General features: G+C 38.8%; 2 protein-coding genes and 1 pseudogene across 2 annotated transcripts; all 3 read left to right on the top strand.

The window, feature by feature from the left end:
- Window positions 1-6191: 6191 nt before the first annotated feature.
- On the top strand, window positions 6192-7528 carry LOC104441444 (RPM1-interacting protein 4). Its single transcript, XM_039310764.1, has 4 exons — window positions 6192-6471; window positions 6852-6880; window positions 7185-7388; window positions 7493-7528. Exons 1-4 carry the CDS (start codon window positions 6192-6194, stop codon window positions 7526-7528), a joined length of 549 nt encoding a protein of 182 aa, XP_039166698.1.
- Window positions 7529-9058: 1530 nt separating this feature from the next.
- Window positions 9059-10408, top strand: LOC120292528 (annotated as a pseudogene).
- A 358-nt stretch (window positions 10409-10766) lies between these two features.
- Window positions 10767-14528, top strand: LOC104441445 (EH domain-containing protein 1). Its single transcript, XM_039310766.1, has 12 exons — window positions 10767-10841; window positions 10943-10995; window positions 11063-11123; window positions 11289-11408; window positions 11571-11673; window positions 11772-11821; window positions 12227-12355; window positions 12911-13162; window positions 13257-13336; window positions 13502-13628; window positions 13735-13878; window positions 13965-14528. Exons 1-12 carry the CDS (start codon window positions 10767-10769, stop codon window positions 14148-14150), a joined length of 1380 nt encoding a protein of 459 aa, XP_039166700.1. The 3' UTR covers window positions 14151-14528.
- The last annotated feature ends 894 nt before the right edge of the window (window positions 14529-15422 follow it).

A 15422-nucleotide genomic window follows, 5' to 3' on the forward strand; every position in this document is an offset into this window, starting at 1 on the left:
ATTATGTTAGATTTTTTTTAACACATTTTTGGTACTTTTTCTCTTTTCTTTTAGAAAAATGTTTGTGGAGATAGCTTGTATTAATTTTAATTTACCCATAATATGCGAGGTGACTAGTTGGGTGCACAATCATTATTTAATACTCAATAACCAAAGCGTTAAATAAATTGTAAGCACAAGGAGGAAATACTTATCTCGAAGCAATGAAAGCATAGTATGAAATGGAAAATCTTATTAATAACCTAAATATGATTTCTAATTAATATGCAACTTTACTCAAATGTTTTTTTTATAGATTTTTTCTTGTTTAATGAGAATCATGCTTTATGCAATGCACATTACTACTCTAACATGACATGTGATATGACATAGCAATATGACATGACTTAAACTACATGACATGCATGTGATATTTTGTTTTGTTTTTAATGAAAATTCGAAATTAGAAAATAACGAAAATAAACATGCAGTCTATCCTAGAGAAAGAATCAAATAGATTCTAAGATAATGTTCTTTTTGGTATTTTATGTAGAATTTGAAATTTGAAATAGTAAAAATTGGCTATCTAGATTAAGATATTATCCAACTCATAATAGGAACCAAATTAGCTCAAATCCTAATTTTAACTTGAATTTTATCTTAACTAGATATCCCTAACCTAAAATGCAATCTATCTAGAAAAAGTTATCTAAACTTATGCTAATTAAGGTTCCTTTTATTTTGCGAAAATTGTGGCGTTTCTAAAAATATTTTCCCAATTTTCCAAGAAAATATAATTATTTTTTTTGTTTGGCCAAAACTTGAAAAGAAGTGGAAAATATTTTCCACTATTTGGTATGGAATTTTTTTTTCTTTCATGCACTTTTTTTCAATAATTTTGTATTATTTTTTTTAAAAAAAAATAATTTTTAATTACTTTTATAATATTATTATTATTTCCTTTTTATTTTCTTTTTCTTTGTTTTTGTCTTCTTCTTCTTTGGTTTGTTGCCGACCATGGTGATGGACCGGCGATTGGTTGAAGGCAAGCTCAAGCTTGCTCGATGCCAATAAGTGAGCTAGAGCTCATCGCTCGCCGATCTAGCGAATAGTGAGCTCAAGGCCATGGTGATGGTCGGTGATTGACTAAAGGAGAGCTCAGTCTCACTCAAGCTCACCGCTCACCATATTCGCAGATCTAGCTAACCAGTGGGCCCGCTTACTTGATTGGCAAGCTTAGTGAGCAATGAGCCAGATCAGCGAGCTTGGAGCTCGAGTGGTGAGCCGCTTGTCATGCTCACGATTGGCCAAGACAAAAGAGAGAGAGAGAGGAAAATATTTTCCTCCTTCTCAAAAGTAGAAAATACTTTTACTTATACTATAAGACTTTTTTTCTTTCATGGAAAATGTTTTCCCCAACTAATCTTTTAGGGGTGAGCTCGAACATAAAAAAAAAAATTCGGACATTTTTTTCCTAGAAGTTATTTTTCTTGATTGAGTCAAGATTATCTAAAAGAATTAAAATGCAATGTTACTAATATGCATATGAGATGAGATAAAGTGAGTAAGGAAAATATTTTCCTCCTTCTCAAAAGTAGAAAATATTTTTACTTATACTATAAGACTTTTTTCCTTCATGGAAAATGTTTTCCCAAATTAATTCATTTTTCGTGAAAAGAACATAAAAAAATTCGGAAAAAGTTTTCCTAGAAGTTATTTTTCTTGAAACGAATAAAGTCTAATTTTAGAGTGATTATCTAGAATCGAATTAAACATGCAATGTTATCCTAATATGCATATGAGATGAGATAAAGTGAGTAAGGAAAATATTTTCCTCCTTCTCAAAAGTAGAAAATATTTTTACTTATACCATAAGACTTTTTTTCTTTCATGGAAAATGTTTTCCCCAAATAATTCATTTTTCGTGAAACGAACATAAAAAAATTCGGAATTTTTTTTCCTAGAAGTTATTTTTCTTGAAACGAATAAAGTCTAATTTTAGAGAGATTATCTAGAATCGAATTAAACATGCAATGTTATTATAATATGCAATAATAATAATTAAAATCTACATCTTTGTGTGATTTTCCTTTTAAATAAGAATAGACATAAAATCAAATAAAATCAAGCAATGGCCAACATCCACCACCCAAAATATCATCTATATCCATCTAATTTTGAAAAACAAATAAATTGATGAATCGTATTTCGGGCATGAGATCGAATTGGCCGATTTTCTGTGCAATTGTGAGTCGTATTTCCTGCATGAAATTGGACTATCGATCATTACACGTTGTGAAGTTAGGAAATTATCCTAATTCATGGATACTTGAAAAATCTTTTGGATATGACAATATGGACAAAGATAACGAAAATCGATCAAATTAGATAACGAAATATTCAAATTGTGAGTTCGAATTTTTATTGGGGTTCAATTGAGGAGTAATTTAAGTCTGCTTCTTATTTATTTATTTATTGAATGTTCTAAGACCAGTAGCTCCGGCGGTCGACTCGCATCCCCATAAAATCGTCTCACATTCATCTTCTCTTCTGTATCTCAGGTTGTTTGCATAGACCAGCAGCGGCCATCGATTAGGTTCCCTCCTCTCGAAATCCTCACGTTCATCTTCTCTTCTCCATCTCAGGCTGCGAAATATGCAGTCTCCTTTGCTCCGGCGAAGGACGGACATTCTCGGAGCGAGAATGACGGTTCTCGACAGCATGATCAACCGCCTCACAAACCGCACTTCCCTGTGCTTCTTATTCTACATCGTCGGCCTGCCCCTCGTCCTCTCCAGGTCGTCATATATCACCTTCATCGCCCTCGGGATGCCGTGGATGCCTCTCGCGCTTGCCATCATCATGTTCTATCTCAGCTGTTTCTATTTGGACCACAATCTACGACTCCTGTGGATTTTTTCCACGGAGATGGAGGGCCTTGCGGCGGAGCTGAATGAGAACCGGCAGAGGCTACTCGATCTTGGTATGGAACATGATGCCTTCTCGGCAGAGAAGGCGGCGGGCACATGGGCGGCAGTTCCTGCTTGGACAATCCGAATTTGGGGTATTGTCATCGTTTTTTGTGTTGTGGTCTTGTCAATCCCTCTCTTGTATGTTGAATTCAAGCGAGTTTTTCCGGGATTGTCTCTGACATTCGAGCTAGCATGATGGTATCTTGAATTTCTACCGTCCATCTTGGCAACAGTTATGTTTTAGTTGGTGTGTCGGCTGAAATTGTGATCCTTCACTTTGTGCATCACTTTTTCCGAAGTGGGCACCTTCGACTCCCTTGATCTCATCTTCTTCTTTTTCTAGAGAAAGACACCAGCAAATTTAGTGATACACAAACTTCCATTTACCATTTCTTATGGCAAGCGCCAGGCGATGATGCATCTTGAGTGCGGATCACTGGGTAGGAGAGAGGACATAAGAGAGTGAAATAAATATGTGCAGGCTAATGTGTGCTGGGCTAGTGATATGGGAAAGGGAAAATAGTGATACGGGAAGGAAAAAATTGTTTTGGGCAAGAAGCCCTCTAGTCTCCAGCAGCCTCCACACCATCTCGTGACACTTGATGATTGGTCCAAGATCACATTGACTTGGCGGTCCGGGATCACCTAATATTTTCTTCTTTCTTTCCTTTTTCCCTTTTCAACCCTACTTTTTTCTGTGTTATGCTGGTGCGGCATGCCAGACCAGCACCGGGTTTCCCACTTCACAGAGCTATGTACCGAGTAGGCAATGTGTTAAGCAATTTAGAGAATTTGGTTGCTTCAAAGAATAGAAGGACGAAACTGCAATTTGCTACAAGTTAAAAGGATTAAAGCGTGACCCTCATCTTTATGGGGGCTTTTCAGCAAAGAGAACACGGAAGAGCCAAAAAGAAAAAGAAAAAACAAATTCTCTGCCGCGCACTACGCATAAGCCCCAAAGTGAGGAAGACTCCGTGGCAATGCCATAAAATATTCTCCTTTGTGTCATTTCCCTTGTTCGCTACAAGGGATAATCAAATCACAAATTCCTAAACTTTTATTCATTTCATAATCGAGTGCCTGATTATTTTTTTAATTAAAGAAGTAGCTCAATTTGATGTGGGTTAATATGAGATCTCCATCAAAATTACAGATAAAAAATGTCAAGAATTGGACTCTGAGGTCGTTAAACAGCCATTAATGATCCAAATTGGAGTTCGATATGGCCCCTTCAAATGATGTCCTAGAGTTGCATTCAACGACCAGGATTGTTCAAGTCAACATTCCCTCTCTCCTCATCGCCCATCACCTAAATAGAATTGACATAATTTTGTTTAGTTAGGATACGGTAATTTATTTAACGGAGATCTTACGTTGACCAACATTTAAAAAATCGAGGTACTTGATTGAATGATAAAAAAAAAAAAAATGCCTGGCTGTAAAATTTATGAAAATTCAGACATTTGCAGGGTTTAATACCGCTTCACCGTTCCAAGACAGCAAGATGGACAAAATCCTCGGCGGGAGTCCTCATAATCACCCCCCGATTTCTTCTCCCTGCTTTATTTTTTGACATGGAATTGTCATATGCCGACACGGTTTCGGATGCAGAACAGACGACAAGATCCAAGTCAAGTCATTTGACAATCATTTGGCGGAGATTTCCCTGCAAACTAAGAGACAGCAATGGAAACATCCTGGCCGGTCGCGTCCCAAATGGCTTTCTCCAGCTCTACGGTCGTTTATTAATACTTTAACATCGATCAGAAAGTTCATGCGTCATCGGCTCCTCTTTGGGATTTACAATTTTTAAGTGGAAGCCCACCTGGAAGAAGTTTTAGACGTGACTCAACAAACTTCATCCTTCTTCAACCATCACCGATTTCTCTTCATTCAACCAGAAAAAAGAGGGCTAGGAAGCTGCTTCTGTTTCAAACCTTTGTCACCCTCGCCAATGGCAGTAAGTGCTCTTCAGCTATTATCATTGTTGATCGACTTCTTTAGGGTGTTTGAGAACTTGGGTGTTTCAGATATAGTTTGCTTCTAGTTTCTTTTGCAGACTGGACTCTGTTTTTGTCTTGAATTTCTTTTTTGGTGAGTGAATGTTTGATTGAATGAGTATTCACCTCCGAAGAGTGCATTGAATGTACAGAAGTGGCTATGGCAGATTTTTTCTTATTCATATTGCTGGCGGTAATTGGAAGGATGATTCTCAGTCTCTCAAAAGCTTAATGATTTATGAAACCATTATTTAGCATTTGAAATGCTATGTCACCTTCTGTGCACAGACTGAGATTGGACATAAACTAAAGAATGAGTTAGATTTTAAATGAAAAGGTTCAAACAAGACCTCTTCTGTAGAATTAGAAGGATGATTATCTATATGATCTAATACTTGAGATGGCGGAGGCCTCACCTAGTGATGATGAGATGAATATGCACAATTCTATGGACGCTCAGTCATCAGAATTACGACTTAAGTGTCCATGGATGGTAAATTTCTCAATGTATGTCGATAATTCCTTCAGCTGTCTTGGTAATTTAGAGCTTGTAACCTTTTCTACGAGATTAGAAAATTCCTAAACAAGTATGATAGAGTGATTAATATGAAGATTTGCATGGTTCTGTTGATTATCAGTTACTAGACAGGGACTAGGGTTGAGATTATTATGGACTGCCTTTTGTTGTTCAGGGAAGGTTCAATGAAGTCATGGGTGTAGCAAGATGGTGTAACCACCCTACAGTTGGGAAATAAATGCTGACAACTTGTTATGTTTTCCTGTAGAATTTAGGTGAAGTATCTAATCACATGCCCACATGAATCTTAGCCATCTTTTTTCCATGTGAAATTGGACCTTTTTGTTTTCACTTGAATGAAATTCTACAAACCAGCTCATACAATGCTTGTACCAGGATTTTGTTTTTCTCTGGTTTTCCTACAATTGCATCATAATTCAATTAACTTTCATGAATGATGTCTTCTAAAACTCATTTCAAACTAATTCAGTTTACAACTGGCAAACGACATGTAGGATTGTTCATGAAAGTTACCACAAATTGAATTCAAAGAGGGTTGGATCTGGACCTCACAGAGATAAGTTCAGAATACAACTCCCACCTAAAAGACTTTGATAACCACCAAAAATCTTTGACCCCATAATTGTTTGAAAGCAAAGAGGTGTCCATGTTCTAGTGTCTGTTGTTCTTAAGAATCAGTGAATCACCATTCACCCATTGCGGATGGCTTTGTCACAGCAACATTCGCACGTCCCAAAGTTCGGAAACTGGGACAGCGACAACATACCGTACACGGCCTGCTTCGAGAACGCACGCAGGGAGAAAGCAGGCGTGAAGATGAACCCGAACGATCCTGAGGAGAACCCGGAGATGTTCATGCTCGGGAGAGGAGGCGTCGACATCGACAACGACAGCCAAGCATCAGTTGCTTTTGAGCACAATATAAGTGAAGGGCACAGGAGGTTCAATGTGCACCGGAGGACCCCTTCAGATCAACAAAGAGGTCAGTGAGCCGTGGCAGCGTTCGGTCAGAATCTGGCAGTGAAAAGAGCAGCTCTGTTTCGCGCTGGAACTCGAGTCAACATCACGCTAGGCCAGACCGCAAAAAAGGGTTAACAGAGAGCAGCAACAGCTTGTCGTCCTCCGTGGCTAGTGTTCCAAAGCATGCAAGACAGAGGAGTGGAAGTCAACCATCCGATGATTCTGTAAGTTTGTACTTTGTGATCTTAGATTCAACCTAGCACCTGTAATTGCTGTGATGTTTTGTCCTTAGTAGCCTTTTCTAGCAGCTGATTATCCACTACATAGGCTAAAATAAGTAATCACAAATTAATAGCATGTGCTCAGTGCTACTGTAGAATGTTCGTTGGCACTGTGTCATAGATGATCTTCAAGAAGATTCACCAAAAGTGGTAAGATTGCTCATTCTTCTCTCTAATCCTGCATCGTTCGGATCTCAAGCCAGAAAAAGAATTACTGCCGAAAGGCGGAACCATCACCCATAGCACGTTGCCACCAGAAGCAAATCTCATGTTTTCTCTGGAGAATCTCGTGTTTCTTGGAGCATACAAGCCGCCGCTGCGCTTTGCTTTCAGAATCATTTTTCCTGTTTGCAATAGGCAGTAATATAGTCATTGTGTTGCATGATCAATCCCTGCAATGGAAGTGATAATTTGGTATGACATCGTGCTTTTTCTGTTTTTCTGGGGTAAACAGCATCGGAGAGCGCCTTCGATACCTAAATTCGGGGCCTGGGATGAAACCGATCCGAGATCAGGAGAGGGCTTCACCGTCATCTTCAGCAAAGTGAAAGAGGAAAAGCACAACGCATCCTCCAAGATCCCGGTCCTGCCCCCCGAGCAGATTGCCCACTCGAGCAATCATCAGAAGCGAGAAAGCTCTTCTTCCTCCAGATCAAAGGTACCCAAATATATATCCGATGATTCTGCTCATCAGTATATGTCCCATTTTTCATCAGCTTTTCGCGCAGATTAACGATCTCCAATTTGGGTGTGTTCTTGCAGATATGCTGCTGTCTATGTTTTGGAGGGAGGGAGTGATTCTAAGAAGCTTCACATTTGCATCGCGGGGTCTCGCCTAAGACATGACATATCATACTTTTGAATTTGATGATAGCTGTGAAATGGGTTATTGCTTAAGACTTAAAACTGTTCGTTTGATTGAGATTTACGTATTCTTTGACATTCCATTGCTTAAACTCTCCCCCTTCTTGTCCAGTGAATTAAAAGAAAAGAGTTCATGTCCTGCACAAGAAGTGGCAAGTTTTTATCTGATACTCCCTTAGAAGGATTGTAATTGTGACATTAGTTTGAGTCACTCCAGACATGAGAAAGAATTGAAGCTAAGGTTGGAATCAGCAATGCTTGAGCAGATCATTGCTTAAGGAGTTAATTTAACCGTGAGCTGAAATTAGTAGTAAGCCTTTCATTTTGCTTTCTTCGTTCATATTCATGAAAATGAGTTGTCAACTGAATCGGTCATACCTAACTAGATAGGTTCTTGGACAAAATATTGGGATTTCGAACATGGAAAGCTCAAGAAATCTATCAATTCTTTAACCACTATATCATGGGTTGTTCACATGGCATGTTTTTTCTAAAATTGTAACTATATATCTGTTTAAAGTTTGAAAAAAAGTATAAATCTAATTCTCAAGTTGACCACGTAATTGGCTAATTTAGTTCTATCGGTTTACGAAAGAATTGGTTTGATTTCCGTTTTCAAAAATAAGGGATTGACTTTAGCATGTTCAATTTCAAATTAGATCAAATTACTCCCAAAACTTAAATCAAGGATACACTTCCACAAAACAATGAGTCATGTTTCAATCCCATGAAACATGATTAACTCTTAAAAAGTAGATATGTATTTACCCGACACGGTGGCGTCAACCTATAGAGTTTTTTATTTTTCTAATTTCTTACCTTTTGATTTACTAGAAACAAAGGAAGAATTAGAAGCAAGTTATCAAACCGAATATTCGGATATAAAATTTGGGTTATTTTATGTTGCTTCCTATCTAAATCTATTGGCTTCTTCGTTATTTGTGATAGTTCTTTACTTAGGGGATTAGAATATCTCTATTTCTACACGATACGAGAATGACACACATTTTAAAATATCACAAATTACCAATAATATCTCATTTTGATAACTTTACCGGACCGAGTTATTTATTAAATGTTCCCATGCCGAAAGTTTAAAATCCACATCATTTCGCAATTGACTCCACGGCCCCAGTGCGGGGCCCACGTGGACTGCATGGATTCGCGCTTTTCAAACTTCGAATTGATCTTGAAATTTAGATCAAGCGACCAGCGTGGATTATTAAATCAATCGCACATCGCTTTCTGTCCAATCAGGACCCGCCAGCCGTCACCCACGCCACCCCTCGGTAGGGTCCACGGGGTCTAATCAACGCGAGAGCGTACGGGAGCGCAGCCCCTCCGCCCGTTCAAAAATCAAAAGGAGCCCCGAGCGTTTCGCGGACCGTTCGAAAAACGACGCCGTTTTCAACCTGGGAAACCACCACCAAGCGGAGAGCGCCAAAACCGATATAAAAATCGAAGAAGAAGAAACGAAACCGCACAGAGCAAAAAGACCAGAGCCACCACCGCCCTCTCCGAAAGCTTTCGAATTCCTCCGATGGAGATCAAGTCGGGGGCGCTGGGCTCCTGCTCCAAGGACCACCAGCGGATCTATCAGGAGTGGTTCCACTTCGCCGATTCAGGTCCGCGTTTCGATCCGCGATTTTCGCCACTGCCGATTGTTATTCTTTGTTCGGTGATGATGTGTGGTGGGATTGCGGTTTTTTCTTCTTCTTTTTTTTGAAATGGTTGTGGTGGTTGTTTTGTAGATGGAGACGGGCGGATCACTGGAAATGCCGCCACGAAGTTCTTCGCCATGTCGAAGCTTTCGCGACAGGAGCTCAAGCAGGTTTTTACGTCTGTTTATTGTTAAGACTGTATAGAAATGAGAGTTGTTCTATCCGTCCGATGATAAACTAAATGAAAGTGGGCTTTTTTAGCGGTGTTTTTGACTCGCTTATGATTCGATTTAGGGGATTTGTTGTAGTTTATTATAGGGGATTGGCCAAAGATAGGATTGAATTAGCAAGTAGGGGCCTGATAAACTGATGGTTGAAGTTTCGGGGCCGATTGTGTTCTGCAAGTTTGTATCTTTGAGCTCACTTTTGAAAACCTCCATCATGATTTTCCCTAGTTGAGTTCTGCTTGAATCGGAGTTCATGGCAACTCGCGCAATAAAGTAATGTCTAGGCATGACTTGATTTTATTTGGTTCCAGACTATGGTTTTTTGCAGAAGTTCTCGACAATTTTGAAATGTGGATTGTTTTTGTATAATTGGGAGCCTGTTGTTGCCTAAACCTAAACTTCTCGGTTGTTTGGCCCCCTGCAGGTTTGGGCCATTGCAGATTCCAAACGTCAAGGGTTCCTCAGCCTACATGAATTTATCATCGCTATGCAGGTTTCACCCTGTCGCATTCATTTCTGGTGTGTGTCGTTTTTGATAACTTGTTGGATTCAATTTCTCTTCTAACAAGTTGAAGTGAACAGCTGATTTCTCTGGCTCAAGAAGGGTTGAATTGACCCCTGGCAGCCTTAAGTTTGAAGGCAAGTTGCTCATATCTTCTACTTCCAGACACATTGCTTTTACTTTTTGAAGTTTCTTATTTTCTACTCGAATTAACTGCGAGAAATGGAGGTTTGCTAATAACATAAGAATTGAAGACCGCCTGGATCTGATATGGACCACTACTAATTCTATCTCTTCCTATATTTTCGACCAGAATGACAATCTGGAAAGGGATAAAAATTGCCACATACTTCGATTATTGTCCCTCTTGGTGTAGTGCTCTAAATGTGTGCACCAATGTTTGCATCAGTTACCTCAACAATAGGCAAAATTTATCCATGAATAGCGAAACAATCTATATCTTCTGGTGAATTACAATTTCAGGTTTTTTTTTTTCTTATACAAGAATTGCGGTTTTGATTTGCGTACAATTTAATTATGCTTTCGAATGTATAATTTTCTTCTGCTTGGGTGTCATTCATGATGAGAGAATAGAAAGTTCTTCATTGTGTACCATTTGAAGGGCAGTGCCACTGCATGTTCTTGTAATGTTAGAGTTTTTAAGTTTGAGGAGTAGTCTTTCTCCATTCTAATAGAAGTTTCTATAGAACGTGGATGGCATGCCACATCGTGTTATTTTCACTATTTAAGCTCTGCTGATACATCTGCTAATTGGTTTATGGATGTATGTGCTGTTGACAGCTGATGTGGAGAAGATTGATCCTCCCATGATGGAAGGGTTGGATGCCCTGGTTGCTGTAAGTGAATTTCTTCACGTAGCTCTCGCTATGGCCTGCTCTTTGAGATTAGATATGTTTATAGCTTGAGTGCTTATTTTTGCCTCTTTCCTTTTTATTAGAAAAGCAAGAACTCAACAATTGTTGTCAATCCTGAAACAAATGGTGAGAAACTGTACTGGATTACTACTTTGGAAGTACTCATTTGTGAGCTCTGTTAAATATTACTTCTTACAACGCAGGAAGTGCTCCCCCGTGCCACCACCATCATCTCAATGGTTTGCTTCGAAATCTGGGAGGAAGGTGAGCTCTGAGTATTTGTCATTTGTACAAGGAATTACTTTCTCAGTCGTTTGTTGTTTTTGTGCCTTTTTACGTTCTCAGGAGATGGTATTTTCTATTTCTTATTGTGATATGGCAATTTTTATACTACATGTAGGTCATCTCATAGTTTTTCGTTTTTCTCAGGCACAGGCACCTCAATATTCGGTTACATCTATTGTTGATGGCCTCAAGAAATTGTATATAGAAAAGCTGAAGCCTCTTGAAGTTGCTTATCGTTTTAATGATTTTGTGTCCCCTTTGTTGGTGAGTGAAATTAAGGAGATTCAATTCATATACTGTTTAATTTTTTATTTTTGGATCGGCAACTATAATATGGATAGTTTGTTCTGTTCTACTTGTGCTGTCTAGTTTTTACTTTTGGTGTGAATCATGTGAAGAGTAATCAGTTACATGATGTGTTTGCAGACAAATAGTGATTTTGATGCTAAACCCATGGTGATGCTCCTTGGTCAGTATTCTACGGGCAAAACTACTTTCATAAAGCATTTGCTAAGGTGTGACTACCCAGGTTAGTCAATTTAACGATGTATTCTTGTTGTCTTTGCATGCAAATATAAGAAATTACTGAAAGAGTGCTCCTTGCCTTGGTCTGTTTTTGCTTGACAGGAGCTCATATTGGACCTGAGCCTACAACTGATAGATTTGTTGTTGTCATGGTATGTTGAGTTTTCTTTCCGACCTTCAGTCTAGTCTGATAAGTGTGACCAAGAGACTGTTACGGTCTTTGAGCGAGAAGTCATTCTAAATATAACTAGAGAACTTCTTGGTTGGCAGTTAGTTAAGTCTCTCAATTATTTATTGTAGTAGTGACCTAATTCACCTTGTTAAGTTAAACAGGTGATGATTGATAAATATTTTCTCTAATGGATTCTGGATCAGTTATTTTCTGCATTGGACAGTCATAAGGATTTTAGTATTCAGTATCGTTGGCTAGCCATTTGCCATTTGGATTTAGTCAGTATTGTGACTAACTGCTGCAATTGACTTGCATTAACTATTTTTACATAGATATTTCATGATTGTCATCTTTTCTGTCTGAGCTTAATTTACTTTAAACTCAGTCTGGACCGGATGAGAGGAGTATCCCGGGGAACACAATTGCCGTCCATGCAGACATGCCCTTCAACGGCCTGACGAAATTTGGAGGAGCATTTTTGTCAAAATTTGAGTGTTCCCAGATGCCACATCCTGTGAGTTGCTGACTTGCTTCTGTTGATTCAAATTTTAATTAACTGTTTTTAAACTGGTTTTGGAGAAATTTATAGTTTTTGTTCTTGTACTTTCACATGTTTCTTAATCAAGTCCCTTCCCTTTTAATTTTTCTAATTAAGTCATTCTATTTGCAAATATGATCTAATTATGTTTGTGACACCATATCCGGTCAAATCCACTTAGTAACCGTCAACAATTTCCTAGGGTGATGTGGACAACATTATGCTGATGTGGATGCTACAGTCGAAAATAGAAAGAGAGCAACAAAACTCTTCTTCCACTCATAATCTCTTTCTTTCAACATGTTCTTGGGTCTTGATCTTTCAAAATATTGTCAACATCACACTAGGGCGTCTTGACGGCCACATCAGCCTGATTTTGCCAGATTTGGTTTTGAAGGGACTTGATGAGGCAATTTGTGCTAATAGAAATACTTAATTAGAAAGTTTAAAATGTAATTTCTAGATTTAAAAAAGCATAAAAGGCTCTCTTCTCTAACAATTGACATCAATATTTACATGATGTGGCTGCAGCTGCTGGATCAAATTACTTTTGTGGATACTCCTGGTGTTCTATCCGGAGAAAAACAAAGAACCCAACGAAGCTATGATTTTACTGGTGTCATATCATGGTTTGCAGCCAAGTGTGATTTGATTCTTCTTCTGTTTGATCCTCATAAACTTGATATTAGCGATGAGTTCAAGCGTGTTATCGCATCTCTACGCGGTAATGATGACAAGATACGTGTTGTTCTTAATAAAGCAGACCAAGTCGATACGCAACAAGTAAGCTGTCTGGGTCATATAGTTTGTCTCTGCTCCTGCAATTCAGGCGTATTCTTTATGGGAGAATCAACTAACCTGTTTGTGCTATTTACAGCTGATGAGAGTCTATGGAGCACTAATGTGGTCACTTGGAAAAGTGTTGAACACTCCTGAAGTTGCACGCGTTTATATCGGGTATAATTTTAGTATGATAAATTATTCCTCGAAAACATTGTTTGAAAACCGAGTTGTTCTTTGATTTTTCTTAGCACATGCTCTCTCCCTGTAACATGTGATCCTGTTCACTTATAACTTTCATTTATCAAAACCTCTGTGCTGAGCAATATTTTCAAATCACAGGTCTTTCAATGACAAGCCTGTTAACGATGGCATTGTGGGCCCCATAGGGCGTGATCTCTTCGAAAAAGAACAGGATGACCTTCTTGCAGACTTGATTGACATTCCTAAGAAGGCTTGTGACCGTCGGGTACAATCTGATTTCTACAATTTATCTTGTGTGTATTAAAGTACCAATGACTTTAAGGAATTATACTCTGATTGTGAATCATCTTTGCTACATCCGTTTGTTGCAGATCAACGAATTTGTGAAGCGTGCTAGGGCTGCTAAGATTCATGCTTACATCATTAGTCATCTTAAGAAGGAGATGCCTGCCATGATGGGCAAGGCAAAGGCTCAGCAACGATTAATTGATAATCTTGAAGATGAATTTGCCAAGGTCCCTTCTCTCTCCTCTCTCCTCTCTCTCTCTCTCTTCCTTTTGTTGATGTCACGTTACTTGATGAATATGTTGCTTTGAAATAGGTCCAAAGGGATTACCATCTACCGGCAGGCGATTTTCCCAGTGTCGATCATTTCAGGGAGGTCTTGAGTGGCTACAACATCGATAAATTCGAAAAGCTGAAGCCTAAGATGATACAAGCCGTTGATGACATGCTCGGCTACGAGATCCCTGAGCTTCTGAAGAATTTCAGAAATCCTTATGAATGAATCTTCCAGGGGTTGTGCCTTCTTTGTGGAGGCAATGTCTTTTTGCTACATGATATCTTATCTGAAAAACCAACTTTGTGTATAACATTTTTGACGTCCGATGCTCCATCATATCCTCAGATGGGGCAATCAGGTTTATTATGCATGCATGTCGAGTTTCGATTTCTATTTCCAGCTTTTGTCTACACCAAAAGAGACAAAGCAGGTGGCAATTGGCAAAATGAGTTAAAATTCTTCCTCCTTAGCTCCAATTACGCGAATCCTAGTGTGATAGAGGTCACCTTTACTTGTCTTGGATAGTCATCTAGATCATGTATCAAAAGTTCTTGGATGCATAAATATCAATTTTAGTAAAAGGAATGCTCCAAGTAGTGTAAAGAGATTTTGTGAAAATTCTGTGGTTTCATCTAAAAGTAGATTGAAGTAGCCAATGTGGATACGAGGAAAGTAAATTTTTCTTCTTTTTCTTTTTCCCCGTTTTATGGTGCATTATCACTGCAATAGATCGCTACAGAGAAGGAAGAGCCAGGACATTTCGACCGCACCTTGGCTACACAATACGGCAAAAGAGCGAAGAGGAATTGAGGGGAAGTTCCAAATAGTTGCTTGACGTAGGTCCGTTTTAGCATTGTACTCCCGAACTTGGGTTTAGCTCAAATGGCCCCCTGAATTTGACTAGTGCTTATTGGCGGTGAAAACATGACCGGCCGTCCGGCGTACCTGAGCATCTCACGCGTTAATTTCAAGACTATTTTCGTCCAAATTTCATAAATTGCAAAGTACCGATGAGGGGTCCGACATTCCTCGTTGGTCTTAGGCAACGTTCTCCGCTGCCAACGCTGCAAAGCTTTCACATAGACGAAGAAATTAATCATGGATTTGGCTATTGAAGTTGCAACTTCAGTGGTGGGATAATAGACGCGGTGAAGCAACTTGAGACCAATCTTTCATTGGATTCTCCATTTTGTTGGCTATAGTACACGCGCCACTGAATATGGACTCTTTTCTCATGTTCAGAAGCAATTGACACTTGAAATATCAATAGGGACCGATAATTACACATTCAAACGACAGCAAAAAAAAAAACGAAAGAACTGAAGAAATAGTTAAAACAATTCATCTTCATCCTAGAATTTATTATATCTGAAGAGAAACAAACGCTTTCTTCGTTCCTCAAAAGAAGCCTCTGCAACTTATGTACATAAAATCAACCAAATTCAGAAATCTGCAGCTTAATAATACACTTTTTGGCCTAAGTCCCGCGGAAAGGAA

The sequence above is a fragment of the Eucalyptus grandis genome, chromosome 4 (genome assembly GCF_016545825.1).
Source record: "Eucalyptus grandis isolate ANBG69807.140 chromosome 4, ASM1654582v1, whole genome shotgun sequence".
Taxonomy (NCBI): Eukaryota; Viridiplantae; Streptophyta; class Magnoliopsida; order Myrtales; family Myrtaceae; genus Eucalyptus; species Eucalyptus grandis.

Coding starts and splice junctions, on each gene's coding strand:
- LOC104441445 (XM_039310766.1), top strand. CDS start 10,767: ATGTATGTGCTGTTGACAGCTGATGTGGAGAAGATTGATCCTCCCATG. Junction 10,996..11,062: donor GAAACAAATGGTGAGAAACT/GTACTGGATTAC, acceptor CTTACAACGCAG/GAAGTGCTCCCCCGTGCCAC. Junction 11,674..11,771: donor GCTAAGGTGTGACTACCCAG/GTTAGTCAATTT, acceptor TTTGCTTGACAG/GAGCTCATATTGGACCTGAG.
- LOC104441444 (XM_039310764.1), top strand. CDS start 6,192: ATGGCTTTGTCACAGCAACATTCGCACGTCCCAAAGTTCGGAAACTGG. Junction 6,472..6,851: donor CCCTTCAGATCAACAAAGAG/GTCAGTGAGCCG, acceptor ACTGTGTCATAG/ATGATCTTCAAGAAGATTCA. Junction 6,881..7,184: donor AAGAAGATTCACCAAAAGTG/GTAAGATTGCTC, acceptor TGGGGTAAACAG/CATCGGAGAGCGCCTTCGAT.